Source organism: Cherax quadricarinatus, chromosome 75 (assembly GCF_038502225.1).
Source record: "Cherax quadricarinatus isolate ZL_2023a chromosome 75, ASM3850222v1, whole genome shotgun sequence".
In the NCBI taxonomy this organism is placed as follows: domain Eukaryota; kingdom Metazoa; phylum Arthropoda; class Malacostraca; order Decapoda; family Parastacidae; genus Cherax; species Cherax quadricarinatus.
This window is the reverse complement of record NC_091366.1, coordinates 376,249-392,500: the sequence shown is the minus strand read 5'-3', so window position 1 is coordinate 392,500 and position 16,252 is coordinate 376,249. Positions and strand designations below refer to the sequence as shown.

Here is a 16,252-nt window from a genome sequence, read left to right as displayed (position 1 = left end):
ATTTCTTCTGGTACAGTAGTATGTTGAAGAATCTTGGGCTACAGCTGTTGACAGTATTCTCTAATTATACCCATGACCCCCTACTCTTTACTGGGTTTTTACACACACCTGCCTACCATCTTTTCTTCCTTCCTTTTATTCCAGCTTCCTGAAGGGAAGGAGGTACTTTTGTGCCAGTGAGGGGCTCTTGATCAGGAAATAGGATGCATCAAATCTAGCAGTACCACTCGAGGTTTAATTTAGTTGGAAGTTAAACTAATACCCATTAGGTAAATGGACACAGGTGCAACTAATGTGACCTTTTTTGTGGTAATGTTTCACTCTCCAGGAGCTTTCTTAAGCCATTACAAACATGTCACATCAATTCCATCTGTGCCTATTTACCTAACATTTTGTCGGTAATTCTACCATTGTTACTAATATCCATTAGGAATTTTGACATCTCACTGTAAAATGATTATGTTTGAAGTTATTCCTAATATTTTTATTTTTCAGATCATGGACGATGCAGACGCCCAGGAGAGAGAACATTTTCAACGGATTGTTCGAGCATTTAAGTCTTACAGGTAAGAATTTTAATGTTGACATTCATAACCTATACAGAATTTTATTCATTATTTCAAAATGTAGTTAAACCATGGAAAAGTATACAGAACTATTGTAATTTTTGTAGATTAGTTGTGGTTAAATCTCAGGGTGTTAGTGGTGGATATTCCTGGTAGTGTTGTTAGTGGATGTTCTTGATGTTGATGGATGTTCCTGGTGTTGTTAGTGGATGTTCTTGGTGCTGATGGATGTTCCTGGTAGTGTTGGTGGTGGATGTTCCTGGTAGTGTTGGTGGTGGATGTTCCTGTGGTACATACATTGGTGTACATGCCAGTAGCACCAATAGTCTGGTCAGTTGTGTAAGAATGGTATATAATACCGACAAGATGAAATTAAGACACATGTGCAACATCTGGGTATCTTTATTGTAGACGTTTCGCCATCCAGTGGCTTTATCCATACAAATTCTAGGACATAACTTGAAGACAGTAGAACTATGTACAGAAGATGAGGTAATCAGTCCCTCAACCTAGGAGTAGGTGCGAAGAGCACCATAGTCGTGGAGATTCTGAAGCATAACCTTCACGGCAGCGACAACTACTACTACAACTAACCCATCTCTTTGGGAAGGACCTATTTCCACTGGGGAATCCCGCCTACCAGTGACTATGCCCTCGTCTGCTACACCTGACGTTACTATATAAGCGCCAGGCTCCTTTCTTCTGCTTCAGAATCTCCATGACTACGGTGCTCTTCGCACCTACTCCTAGGTTGAGGGACTGATTACCTCATCTTCTGTACATAGTTCTACTGTCTTCAAGTTATGTCCTAGAATTTGTATTGATAAAGCCACTGGATGGCGAAACGTCTACAATAAAGATACCCAGATGTTGCACATGTGTCTTAATTTCATCAGCCTGGTCAGTCAAACCAGCAACCAGAAGGTTTGGTCTGGGACCAGGCCATGGGGATGGTGAGCCTCGACACTAACTAGTGTTCTAGCTCTGATACTGTAATTCTAAGCAGTAGGTTTCATCCATGTTAGTTTAGCCGCTTTACTTTTCCTTAGGTTGTAGGAAAGTTCTCAATACAGAAATAACCCGCACATAGAAGAGAGGAGCTTACGACAATGTTTCGGTCCGACTTGTGCCATTTACAAAGTCTCACTAACAAAAAGGAGAGAAGGAGGGAGTATACGTAGGCAGGAGGAGGTAGTGGTAGTAGTGGAGGTAGAAGGTAGTAGTAGTAGTAGTAGCGGGGAAGGTAGTATGGAGGAGGAGGAGCCAGTCAAATACTGAGAAAGAGGAGCACTGTAAGGGAGCTAGGTGCCCACGGAGGGTAAGAGCAAGAATACAGAGGGGGGGGGGGGAGAATAAAATAAGTAAATAAATAATGAAGGAACAGATACCCAAGGCAGAAGAAAGACAACCCGGACCGAAACATCGTCGTAAGCTCCTCTCTTCTATGTGTGGGTTATTTGTGTATCATTCCAGTCATGGTATTGTGCCTTTTTTTGTTATTTAAGTTCTCAATACATATCAGATACATAAATAATAATGTTATGTTTGAGTTTTTAACATTAGTTCATAAAAAGATGTGTATCTGAAGCTGTTTTAATCTTCCTTGTCATACTATTGTCTTATTATTGTCATATGTGGTATTTTGCCAAGGAGGGGAGTTGGAAGTGAATGGTTGTCCAGGGCAATTGGTGTCAATTGCTGGCTGGACAAATACTGTAAGGAAAATGCGGTAACATTCATTGACAACTGGGACCTCTTCTATGGCAGAAGTGACATGTATGCCAGGGATGGGGTTCACTTATCTAGGTGTGGGGTGGGAGCACTGGCAACTGCAGTGGAGGGAGCAGTTAGGACTTTAAACTAGGAATAGTTAGTGGTATGGGTTTTGGCAGGAAAACAGTGAAGTTCCAGTGTAGTAATATTACGAGTTCTAGGGGAACTAGTAATAATAAGAACGAGATAGATATTGAAAAGCCAGGGACCTTGGGTGATAAGGACAGTAATAGGTTTAGTAGAAAAATAGAAATGAGCAGGAAGGGTAAAGAGAAAGGAGAGTCTTTCAATGTTTATTATGCTAATTGCCGTAGTGCTAGGAATAAGATGGACGAGTTGAGATTAGTTGCTAGTGTAGGTAACATTGATGTATTTGCCTTAACTGAGACGTGGTTTAATTCAAAAAGTCGGGACATGCCTGTGGAATGTCATATTCAGGGTTTTAAATTGTTCCAAGAAGATAGAAGTATTGGGAGGGGGGGTGGGGTGGCATTGTATGTCCGAGATCGCTTGAACTGTTGCATAAAAATGGGTATTAAGTCTGAAGTAACACATACAGAGTCTGTTTGGATAGAATTTTCAGAGGGGCATGAAAAACTGATTTTAGGAGTGATATACCGTCCCCCAAACTTAGATAGGGACCAAGGGAAACTACTATGGGAGGAAATTGTTAAGGCCACAAGGCACGATAATGTAGTAATTCTAGGAGACTTTAACTTTAGTCATGTTGATTGGAATTTCTTGACTGGGAATTTAGAATCATACAACTTCTTAGAAGTATTTCAGGATTGTTTTTTGAAGCAGTTTGTGACAGAACCTACAAGGGGAAATAACCTGCTTGACTTAGTTATGGCAAACAATGAATCCCTTGTTAATAATTTAGAAATTTCAGAGGAACTGGGTGCTAGCGACCACAAATCAATTACATTTAGCATTGAATGGAAGTACGATAGTAGCGATAACTCAGTAACAGTCCCAGATTTTCGCTTAGCAGATTACGATGGGCTTAGAGAACACTTATCATCTGTTGACTGGGGTAACAAAGAGAGCTATCAATATGACAGTTTTCTGAACACTATACATGCTGCTCAAAGAGCGTTTATCCCATATAAAGAAATTAGATCAAATAGAAATGACCCAAAATGGATGAATAATAGGCTCAAATATCTACTAGGGCATAAGAAAGGAATTTATAGGCGTATCAAAAGAGGTGAGGGTCATCTTATGAATCAGTATATTGACATTAAGAGGGACATTAAAAAGGGGATAAGAAAAGCTAAAAGGGACTATGAAATTAAAGTTGCTAGGGATTCTAAAACTAACCCAAAAAGTTTTTTCCAGGTCTATAGAACAAAAGTTAGAGATAAGATAGGTCCCCTTAAAAATAACTATGGGCACCTTACTGACAAAGAGAATGAAATGTGCTTGATTTTAAATAATTATTTTCTCTCAGTTTTTACACAGGAAGACACTAACAATATTCCAGTAATTAATTTTTACAGTGGGCTAGAAGAAGATAAATTATGTAACATCACAGTCACTAGTGAGATGGTTGTGAAGCAGATAGACAGACTGAAGCAAAATAAGCTGCCGGGCCCTGATGAGGTTTTTTTCAAGGGTTCTTAAGGAATGCAAAATAAATTAAAAATATTAGTTAATATTTTTAATTTATCTCTTCAAACAGGTGTAGTGTCTGATATGTGGAAGATGGCTAATGTAACTCCTATTTTTAAAACAGGGGACAAGTCGTTACCGTCAAATTACCGCCCAATAAGCCTGACCTCAATTGTAGGCAAATTACTAGAGTCAGTTATAGCTGAGATTATAAGAAGCCATCTCGATAAGCATAGCTTGATTAATGATACTCAGCATGGATTCACAAGAGGCCGGTCTTGTCTAACTAATTTATTAACTTTCTTCAGTAAAGCTTTTGAGGCTGTTGACCACAATAAAGAATTTGATATTATTTACTTAGATTTTAGTAAGGCTTTTGATAGAGTTCCGCACCATAGACTGTTAAAGAAAGTGGCAGCTCATGGCATTGGGGGAAAAGTGCTCTCGTGGATCGAGTCATGGCTCACTGACAGGAAGCAGAGAGTGTCCATAAATGGGGTTAAATCCGAGTGGGGATCTGTAACAAGTGGCGTTCCACAGGGATCAGTCTTGGGCTCGTTGTTGTTTATAATATATATCAATGATCTTGATGAGGGAATTACTAGTGATATGAGCAAATTCGCCGATGACACAAAGATAGGTAGGATAATTGATTCAAACATAGATGTTATGGAACTTCAGGAGGATTTAAACAAACTCTATTCTTGGTCAGAAAAGTGGCAGATGCAGTTCAATGTAGATAAATGCAAGGTTCTGAAGCTTGGGAGTGCCCATAACCCTAGTACTTATAAGTTAAATGATGTAGAACTTAGCCATACAGATTGCGAAAAGGACTTGGGGGTTATGGTGAGCAGCAACCTTAAACCAAGACAGCAATGCCTAAGCGTACGTAATAAGGCAAATAGATTACTGGGATTTATATCAAGAAGTGTAAGCAACAGAAGTCCAGAGGTCATACTGTAGCTTTATACATCATTAGTAAGGCCTCACCTAGATTATGCAGCTCAGTTCTGGTCTCCGTATTACAAAATGGACATAAATTCGTTAGAAAACATTCAGCGTAGGATGACTAAATTAATACATAGCATTAGAAATCTTCCTTATGAAGAAAGATTGAAGACTCTTAAGTTACATTCACTTGTTAGACGAAGAATGAGGGGAGACCTGATCGAAGTGTATAAGTGGAAGATAGGTATTAATAAAGGGGATATTAATAAGGTCCTGAGGATGTCTCTCCAAGAGAGAACCCGCAGTAATGGATTTAAATTAGATAAGTTTAGATTTAGAAAGGACATAGGAAAGTATTGGTTTGGAAATAGGGTAGTTGATGAGTGGAACAGTCTACCTAGTTGGGTTATTGAGGCTGGGACTTTGGGTAGTTTCAAATCTAGGTTGGATAAGTACATGAGTGGGAGGGGTTGGATTTGAGAGGGACTTTCACATCAGAGCTTATTTCTTGGGTGGCATTGAAAATTGGGTTGGGCAAATGTTTTGTTAGTGGGATGAATTGTAAAGGACTTGCCTAGTATGGGCCAGCAGGCCTCCTGCAGTGTTCCTCCTTTCTTATGTTCTTATCAAGGGGTACACCTTGACACTAGTAAAATGCTTTTGGTCCAGGGAATTGGAGCTGCCCTGTATTTATTCACATAAAACCCGAGTACCCCTACCTCTACACGTTATTCCCCAGACACCTACCCATGAATACTGTGTAATAATAATATTTTTTATTAACACATCAGTTGTTTCCCACCAAAGCAGGGCAACTCAAAAAAGAAGAAACACTTTTATTATCATTCACTCCATCACTGTCTTGCCAGAAGCGTGCCCACACTACAGTTAAAAAAAATAATAATAATGTGCTCTTGTTCTTTGGTGTTTTTCCACAGGCACCAGATCTTAAAGAAAGTGACGGAGAAAGAAGGATACATCAAGACTTTACCGCCACACCACCAGTCATTTCTGGAGTCCTACAAGAGTCACCTGGACAAGCAAAGAGTCTGCATTGAACATAATGCAGAGATTATCAAATTAATAATTAAGGACGTGGAAAATATGTTTGAGAATGTTCAACATGACCCTCTGGTAGGGAATTATAATTCATGCGTATTGTAATAAAGTTGGTAGAATTACCGACAATATGTAAAGTAAAAGGACACAAGTGCAACTAATGTGACATTTAATTGTGGCAACGTTTCGCTCTCCAGGAGCTTTATCAAGCCATTACAAACAATACATGGACACAGAGGGTATATAAAGGCTCAGAGTGGTAGTAGTAGTAGTAGTGACAAAAGTAATACAATATGGTAGAGTAATTAATTTGTACATGAGTAAAAGGATATAAAAGCTATTACTTGGGTAACATAAAAATAGGTTGGACAAATATACATGTAGACTGGAAAGAGGCAGCTTGTTTCAGTGTTCACTCTCTGTGCTTTGTGTAGTATAACAGGAGAGACTATGTGATGGCAGGGTTTACTGTTTTCAGGAGGATTCTTGCTAAGACTTCGGAGATGGTGAAGCTGCCGTTGTTTTGTTTAATTGTATTCGAAACAGCGATCAGTGCTGATTCGAGGCACTTGCGTCTGCGGAAATTAGTTTCTTTGATCACTAATTGGGCGTCTCTGAATTTCATGAGATGATTGGTGGAATTTCGGTGTTGTACACAGGCATTGTTCAAGTTATCGTTCCTACATGCGTAAATGTGTTCATTGAGGCGGGTGTCGAGGTTTCTTGCTGTTTCACCTACGTAAATCTTGTCACAGCCTCCACAGGGTATAATGTAAACTCCTGCATTGACTGGCTCGTGGTGCTTGGATTTTGTCCTGGTTAGATCCTTTATTGAAGTGCTAGAAGCGATGGCGACTCTGGTGTTAGCTTGTGAAAGTACTTTTGAGACATTCAGTGCAACCTGGCTGTTGGGAAGAATTATAACTTTGTTGGGAGTGGTGTTGATGCGTGGAGAATTGATGATCTGAAGAGCTCTTTTCTTGCAGTCTTTGATGAAAAAAGAAGGAAAATGTAACTCAGTGAATGTTTGGTGAATGTATGTACTGTACATTCCTCGTCAAGAAACTCAGGACTACAAATTCGGTATGCTCTTAGGAAAAACCCGATGATGATGCCTCTTTTGGTCTTGGTATCTTGACTGGAATAGAAGTGTGTGAGATCATTTTTATTGATGGGTTTCCGATAAACTTGAAATCTTAGGTTGTTGTCTACTTTGTGAATGAGGACATCGAGGAAAGGTAGCTTGTCATTGGACTCTTCTTCTAGTGTAAACTGGATCGCCGGTTCAACTGCGTTGAGCCTTGCCTGAAGATCCCGTACATCAAAACGTGTGGGAGTTATTACGAGGACGTCGTCCACGTAATGTAACCAAGTGATGCTTGAAGGGATGATGTTGGCAAAGTGTTCGGACTCTAGGTGTTCCATGTATAAGTTGGCTAGGACGGCACTGATGGGGGACCCCATTCCCATGCCGTAGGTTTGTTTGTAGAGCTTGTTATTGAAAGTAAAACAGTTGAAATTAACACAGAGTTCATGAACCCATCAGCACTCAACAGTGGGAGATGCTCATCAAAGATTTTCTATACAAAACCAAACAAATACTCAAATGCACTAGAGAAGAGAAGAAACTTCTGCACTTGTTACCAAGCAACCCTAAACCAGCACACATGTATGGTTTACCCAAGACCCATAAACACAATATTCCTCTCAGACCAATCACGTCAGGAATAGGCAGTGCTCCACACAAACTAGCCGGAGTTCTTGCCAAACATCTTTCCTGCCTTCTGGGGACCATCAGCCCCGCTCATCTTAAACACTCAGGCGACATTCTCAACTGCATCCGTAACCTCTCCATCCGTAACAAGAAACTAAGCAGTTTGGATGTGACTTCCCTCTTCAGAAAAGTACCTACCAAAAAAGCCATCGAGGTTCTACGACGTAAAGTCAATCAGGACCTTAATCTTCCTTTACCTCCCGGAGATTTTGTTGACTTGATTGAACTCTGTGTTAATTTCAACTGTTTTTCTTTCAATAACAAGCTCTACAAACAAACCTACGGCATGGGAATGGGGTCCCCCATCAGTGCCGTCCTAGCCAACTTATACATGGAACACCTAGAGTCCGAACACTTCGCCAACATCATCCCTTCAAGCGTCACTTGGTTACGTTACGTGGACAACGTCCTCATAATAACTCCCAAACGTTTTGATGTACGGGATCTTCAGGCAAGGCTCAACGCAGTTGAACCAGCGATCCAGTTTACACTAGAAGAAGAGTCCAATGACAAGCTACCTTTCCTCGACGTCCTCATTCACAAAGTAGACAACAACCAATAAAAATGATCTCACACACTTCTATTCCAGTCAAGATATCAAGACCAAAAGAGGCATCATCATCGGGTTTTTCCTAAGAGCATACCGAATTTGTAGTCCTGAGTTTCTTGACGAGGAATGTACAGTACATACATTCACCAAACATTCACTGAGTTACATTTTCCTTCTTTTTTCATCAAAGACTGCAAGAAAAGAGCTCTTCAGATCATTAATTCTCCACGCATCAACACCACTCCCAACAAAGTTATAAATCTTCCCAACAGCCAGGTTGCACTGAACATCTCAAAAGTACTTTCACAAGCTAACACCAGAGTCGCCATCGCTTCTAGCACTTCAATAAAGAATCTAACCAGGACAAAATCCAAACACCATGAACCAGTCAATGCAGGAGTTTACACTATACCCTGTGGAGGCTGTGACAAGATTTACATAGGTGAAACAGCAAGAAACCTCGACACCTGCCTCAATGAACACATTTACGCATGTAGGAACGATAACTTGAACAACGCCTGTGTACAACACCGAAATTCCACCAATCATCTCATGAAATTCAGAGACACCCAATTAGTGATCAAAGAAACTAATTTCCGCAGATGCAAGTGCCTCGAATCAGCACTGATCGCTGTTTCGAATACAATTAAACAAAACAACAGCAGCTTCACCATCTCCGAAGTCTTAGCAAGAATCCTCCTGAAAACAGTAAACCCTGCCATCACATAGTCTCTCCTGTTATACTACACAAAGCACATTACAGAGAGTGAACACTGAAACAAGCTGCCTCTTTCCAGTCTACATGTATATTTGTCCAACCTATTTTTATGTTACCCAAGTAATAGCTTTTATATCCTTATACTCATGTACGAATTAATTGCTGTACCATATTGTATTACTTTTGTCACTACTACTACTACTACCACTAGTGAACATCAAAATGGTACCTCACTAGTATTGCACCTCACTCTGAGCCTTTATATACCCTCTGTATCAATGTATTGTTTGTAATGGCTTGATAAAGCTCCTGGAGAGCGAAACGTTGCCACAATTAAATCTCACATTAGTTGCACTTGTGTCCTTTTACTTTACATGCGTATTGTGTTTTGTTGTTTGAGGATCGACTTTAAAAGTTAGGTATGGAAAGGAAATTTTAATAGTGCACAATGTACATAATGAAAAAATTAATTTCTTAGGTAAGTTTATTTAGGCACAGGTACACATTAGTACAATTATCATACATAGTGTAACTCACCCACCAGAATAACCAAAAAAGTCAGTGACTTATTTCCATTGGGATCTTAGATTAAGTTAGGTAAAATAAGACATTGTAGTTGGGGACAGTAAGAGGCCAAAAAATTAAAAGATGGGAAAGTCTTTCTTCACAAGACTCTGTGTTACATGTTGATAAGTAAATATATGCAAATAGTTTAGAGTTTAGCATGTGCAATAATATGCAAATACATAGTGGGTGTCTCTAAATATTGTCTGATCTTTCTATATTTTGCATGTGTACTACACAGGAGGACCTCACTTATACAGCAGGTTGGGTTCTGGGCTACTGATGTGAAGTGAAAAATTGCTTTATAGTGAAATAGTCTTTTTTCATTTTCAGATGCATATGAAAGCCTGATAAAATGTTTACACTATCATATATTAAGTGAACAATAGAGCTAGACACAAAAAATACATATACTGTACAGTACACACATTGCAAAATGCTGTAAAATGAAGTGCTGTAAATTGGGGCCTGGTTGCACTTATATCTAAACTTATATGAACAGTCATACCTGCCAACCAAGGTGACAGTTTACTTGACAAAATTTTGGTTAGGATAGGCATAGTAATTTTGATAAAGAACAGCACTTAAAAATTTGGACCCTGGGGGAAACTGGCAGTTAAACTTCTGACTCAGTACCTGTACAGACCTCAAGGAAACTTGTAGGGGCAATTTGTTATTGGAATCTGGTTGTTTACACTCATACAGATTATTTTACCTTTGTGTGATAGTAGTGTATATATATTTTTTTGTTGTGCTTATTTGTATGCTTGGTTTATACAGTGGACCCCCGGTTTACGATATTATTTCATTCCAGAAGTATGTTCAGGTGCCAGTACTGAACGAATTTGTTCCCATAAGGAATATTGTGAAGTAGATTAGTCCATTTCAGACCCCTAAATATACACATATAAACGCACTTACATAAATACACTTACATAATTGGTCGCACTGGGAGGTGATCGTAAAGCGGCGGTCCACTGTATTTTTGATAGTTTCACTTTGTGTTTATGTGTGTAACTGTATGTGCTTTTTCTTACTAAGGATGCTGATTGATTTCATAGATCAGACCCTTCATTGAGGTGCCTTTATGCTGAAGGTCTCTTGATCTAAGGAATTTTCTGATCCTTCCCTTCCTCAGATCATATCTGATTTTTGTCCATTTCACAGGCACTGTATGACCCTTATGGGTTAGTGGTTCCTCATGAATATAATATTAATCATAGGTCTGAGCAGTGTGTAAATCTTACCTTGTATTTCTCTGGCCACATGCACATTCTTCTATGTCAGAAAATGCTTCAGATTGCTCTGAATTGTTGAAATATTCAATGAAATTTCTTTTTAGCACATTTCTTAGTTTTCTAATATATTTCATGGGGAAGTGGAACAGAATTCTTCCTCCGTAAGCCATGCGTGTCGTAAGAGGCGACTGAAATGCCGGGAACAAGGGGCTAGAAACCCCTTCTCCTGTATATATTACTAAATTTGAAAGGAGAAACTTTCGTTTTTCCTTATGGGCCACCCCACCTCGGTGGGATACGGCTGGTACGTTGAAAGAAAAGATTTCATATTTTTTAAAAAATCATATGAAAAGGAGGTGGAAGGTAGAGTACCTACACTCTGAAAGAATCAGGGAAAGTTATAATTTGGAACGTAATTTGGAGTTTGGGATATTGGCAGTTTGGAGAGACATCTAAACTGTTGTACCTGAGTGCCTCTGCAAAGACTGATTATGTATGAGTGATAGTAAAAGTGTTGAATGATGATGAAAGTTTTTTCTTTCTTTTTTGGTTTTTCTTTCTTCTTGGGTCACCCTGCCTCGGTGGGAAACAGCCGACATGTTAAAAAAAAAAAATTGAACTGTGATATCCTTGCATATCTGACAAGACAGCTATTGAGTAAGTGATTGTGAATGTGATTCCTTCTTTTGCTCACTGCTTCCTTTGTACGAGATGGCTCATGTTGTAAAATAATCATTAATACTGTATAGTAAGAGTAACAGAATCAGGACTAATGAAATCATAATAACATGATTGCAAACAAACCACAGAATGGGTGGGGTTTCAACCCATGGCTTGGAGTGTACGACTCACTCACCATGAGTTTGAACCCCACTCATTCAGGACTCTGTGGTATACACTGAGGTGTAGTACAAGAGTGTGTAAAGAACAAGGGTTGTCGTCAACATGTAGTGTACAATATATAAAAGAAGGGAATAAACATGAAGAGATAGATGCAAAATAACCCCAGTGAAAAAAAAAATGGAATCACAGAAGCACTTGGAATTTCACTATTTTTCACTGTGGTTATTTTTGCATATTATATTGCCTGTTTACTGTAATCTTATTGTATTAAAAGGTAGACAAGAGCCGATTATAAAAAAAACAGAATGGAAACAATGAACCGTGAAACTAAAAGAGTATAATTAAATGTAACAGTGTTTTGTATAATGCTATTAATATTTGTATTTATATTTACAGAATACAGAAGATGAGCTTGGAAATAATTTGTTGGCCCCTGACATTGAGAAGGTTCAGTCAACCATCAGGCAAATTGTACGTGATTGGTCATCGTCAGGAGAACATGAGAGAAGCCAGTGTTATGGGCCAATCATTAATCAGATTGAGCTTCTCTTTCCCCAAGATCAAGTGTTTGTATATTTTATATTTTCTTCAAGTTCAAGCTTTGCATAAGTAAATGATCTTGTAATGTAAGCAGGTGTCAGGTACTGGGTTTGGGTTTCTAGCAGTACAGTGGACCCCCGGCTTACGATATTATTTCAATCCAGAAGTATGTTCAGGTGCCATTACTGAACGAATTTGGTCCCATAAGGAATATTGTGAATTAGATTAGTCCATTTCAGACCCCCAAACTTACACTTACATAAATACACTTACATACGTAATTGGTTGCATTGGGAGCTGATCGTAAAGCGGGGGTCCACTGTACTAAGTAAGTCCTTATATGCCTGTTTGGGTTTGATAGAAGTGAGTTTCAGTTTTTGTGCTTCCCTGTTAAGTTGTGACTGAATGACTGTTTTTGGAGAGAGAAATATGGTATTGAGTGTTGTGTGATAGAATAAAAAATGTCCTACATTCCACCATGCTTTTAAAATACAGCCTCTCCTCACTTAGCAACGGACTCGTTTACCATCGACTCGGACTTATGATGGGCTCTTTGACCAGTATGCATACCTAAACAATGTGTATTAGAGCTGATTTCCTCTATTCTGTTTATTACAACATATAGTACACTACCATATAAACATTTAAAAATATAGTACCAGAAATGTTATAAATGGTGCAAAGGTGACATTAAAACAGTATCATAGATGGTTGACACAAACCACTACCATTATAGTATGCTCCTTGCTAAGCGACGAATTTGTTTACCAACGTGATCTTAGGAATGGAACTATATCGTTAAGTGAGGAGAGGCTGTACTAAGTAATTCCCTATTTCCCTATTTGGGTTTGATAGAAGTGAGCTTCAGTTTTGGTGTTTCCTTGTTAAGTCGTAACTGTATGACTGTTTTTGGAGAGAGAAATATGGTACTGAATGTTGTGTGATAGAATAAAAAATGTCCTACATTCCACCATGCTTTTAAAATACTAAAATTTATAAAATACAGCGGACCCCCGGTTAACGATATTTTTTCATTCCAGAAGTATGTTCAGGTGCCAGTACTGACCAAATTTGTTCCCATAAGGAATATTGTGAAGTAGATTAGTCCATTTCAGACCCCCAAACATACACGTACAAACGCACTTACATAAATACACTTACATAATCGGTTGCATTGGGAGGTGATCGTTAAGCGGGGGTCCACTGTATTAAAATTTATAAAATACTTGAAATAGTGGAAATTGATACATACATGTCCCTTCAACTATAGGAAGCTTTCATGCTGATAAAGGCCTCCTAACATTATTCCTAATTACCTCCCATTTCCCCAGGGCTGTATGACCCATATGGGTTTAGTGCTTCCCCCTTCCAGAATATAATAAGTACAGGTGTTCCTCGACTTACAATGGGGTTACATCCGATGAACCCATCGTAAGTTGAAAATATTGTAAATAAGTAAATGAATAGCTATTGTCACTGAATAAGTAAATAAACAAATAATTACTGCAACTAACTAAATACCAGCATTGAAAAGTAAATAAATGAATGCAAGTTTATCCTGTCAATCAATGTACAGTATTGTACAGTACAAAAATAAAGTTTGCTGCTCGTTGAATGTACATTGCTATCACACTATCGTAAAATAAAAATATCATAATTTGAACCATCGTAAAGAGAGGAACATCTCTATCCATTAATGTGAATTTATGTATTTGTTTATTTGAACTCAGGTGTGCCCAGGACATCAATATACTTGTGCCTGGCGCTGGGCTTGGTCGCTTGGCGTATGAACTTGCAAGACGAGGCTATGCTTGCCAAGGAAATGAATTCAGTCTATTTATGCTCTTCGCCTCAAACTTCGTCCTTAACAAGTGAGTGAGTCATGCATATACGTACAGGGAGATCCTGATCCCTTACAAATACCAAAGTTGTGATTATGATGATTTGCACTTTAGAACCAAGTCAAAAAACATAATATTGAGATAATAATTGTGTTGTGAATGTTAACATATGTGACACTTGATTGTCCTTTGCACTATAATTTTATATTTAATGGTATGCTTAGTAATATAAACAATTTACTTGTGAGTTTGGTATTTCCTATAATGATCCTAGATAGAAACTGTTTGAATAAGACAAGTTACAATGTTATCCTGGTCACAAACATTTCTTTCCTTACCTGATTTTGTAATTTATCGAGTCTTTTTTTTTTTTATATTTTATTTAGAACAATACAATACAAGAGATAGATAAAGACAAAAACAGGTCTTACACAGAATAAATCATTAACAACCACACAAACATGAACTTGAGATAACACAAATATCCCTCCTCACCCATACATGAAAACCCCTACACCAGTCACTGTTAGTTCATCAGCCGTTATGCATGAAAGGAAATTCTATACGCAAGCAGTAGAGGATGGCTCAAATCACAGAATGAGTGGGGATTGAACCTCATGTAGCCAACTGGCTGAGTAGCTCACGCACTGGCCTGGAATTTTAGGACTCGCTCGTCGTGGGTTCAAACACCACCCGTTCCGTTTGTTTGTAATCGTGTTGTTATGATTTCATGAGTTGGGATGACTCATCTTTGAAGCACCTGAGTTAAAATATCTGCATATGAAATAATATATAAAAAATTAATAGTTTTATGAATCCTCAATACAATTATTAACATGTGTGACATATAACCGTTGTGTTAAATAACAAAAAGGCAATACACAAATAACCCACACATAGGAGAGGGGAGCTTATGACAACGTTTCAGTGTGACTTTGTAAATGGTCCAAGTCAAACTGAAACATCGTCATAAGCTGCCCTCTCCTATGTGTGGGTTATTTGTGTATTGAACTATTGTGTTCGATGGGACAATAGGCTCCTGGTTACACGAAAAAACTGCTTATGAGTTGAAACGACACAAATGCAACTCATTCATTAGTTGGTGACCCCCAACCTAGTTACCCCACACATACCCTGGTGACCCCCAACCTACCTACCCCACACATACCCTGGTGACCCCCAACCTACCTACCCTACACATACCTTGGTGACCCCCCTAACCTACCTACCCCACACATACCTTGGTGACCCCCCTAACCTACCTACCCCACACATATCTTGGTGACCCCCCTAACCTACCTACCCCACACATACCTTGGTGACCCCCAACCTACCTACCCCACACATACCCTGGTGACCCCCAACCTACCTACCCCACACATACCCTGGTGACCCCCAACCTACCTACACCACACATACCCTGGTGACCCCCAACCTACCTACCCCACACATACCCTGGTGACAACCCAACCTACCTACCCCACACATACCTTGGTGACCCCCGAACCTAACTCTCTCACATGTACCCTGGTGACCCCCCAACCTAGCTACCCCACACATACCTTGGTGACCCCTGAACCTAACTCTCCCACACATACCCTGGTGACCCCCAACCCACCTACCCCACACATACCCTGGTGACCCCCAACCTACCTACCCCACACATACCCTGGTGACCCCCCAACCTACCTACCCCACACATACCCTGGTGACCCCCAACCTACCTACCCCTCACATACCTTGGTGACCCCCGAACCTAACTCCCACACGTTCCCTGGTGACCCCCAACCTAGCTACCCCACACATGTAAAGTAAAAGGACACAAGTGCAACTAATGTGACATTTATTGTGGCAACGTTTCGCTCTCCAGGAGCTTTATCAAGCCATTACAAACAATACATGGACACAGAGGGTATATAAAGGCTCAGAGTGAGGTGAATACTAGTGAGGTACCATTTCGATGTTCACTAGTGGTAGTAGTAGTAGTAGTAGTAGTGGTAGTGACAAAAGTAATACAATATGGTAGAGCAATTAATTCGTACATGAGTAAAAGGATATAAAAGCTATTACTTGGGTAACATAAAAATAGGTTGGACAAGTATAAACTGGAATGAGGCAGCTTGTTTCAGTGTTCACTCTCTGTGCTTTGTGTAGTATAACAGGAGAGACTATGTGATGGCAGGGTTTACTGTTTTCAGGAGGATTCTTGCTAAGACTTCGGAGA

The 16,252-nt window shown here is 39.4% G+C and overlaps 1 protein-coding gene across 7 annotated transcripts in view; it reads left to right on the top strand.

Moving 5' to 3' along the window:
* Positions 1–16,252, top strand: part of LOC128691865 (carnosine N-methyltransferase) — a 55,009-nt gene that overhangs the window by 24,952 nt on the left and 13,805 nt on the right. For all 7 annotated transcript variants that reach the window (XM_053780806.2, XM_053780804.2, XM_053780798.2 and 4 more), the window contains exons 2-5: positions 496–566; positions 5,840–6,035; positions 12,044–12,213; positions 13,918–14,058. In XM_053780806.2, the coding sequence (XP_053636781.1) occupies positions 499–566; positions 5,840–6,035; positions 12,044–12,213; positions 13,918–14,058 (575 nt within the window). In that variant the 5' untranslated portion in view covers positions 496–498. The remainder of the gene's footprint in view (positions 1–495; positions 567–5,839; positions 6,036–12,043; positions 12,214–13,917; positions 14,059–16,252) is intronic.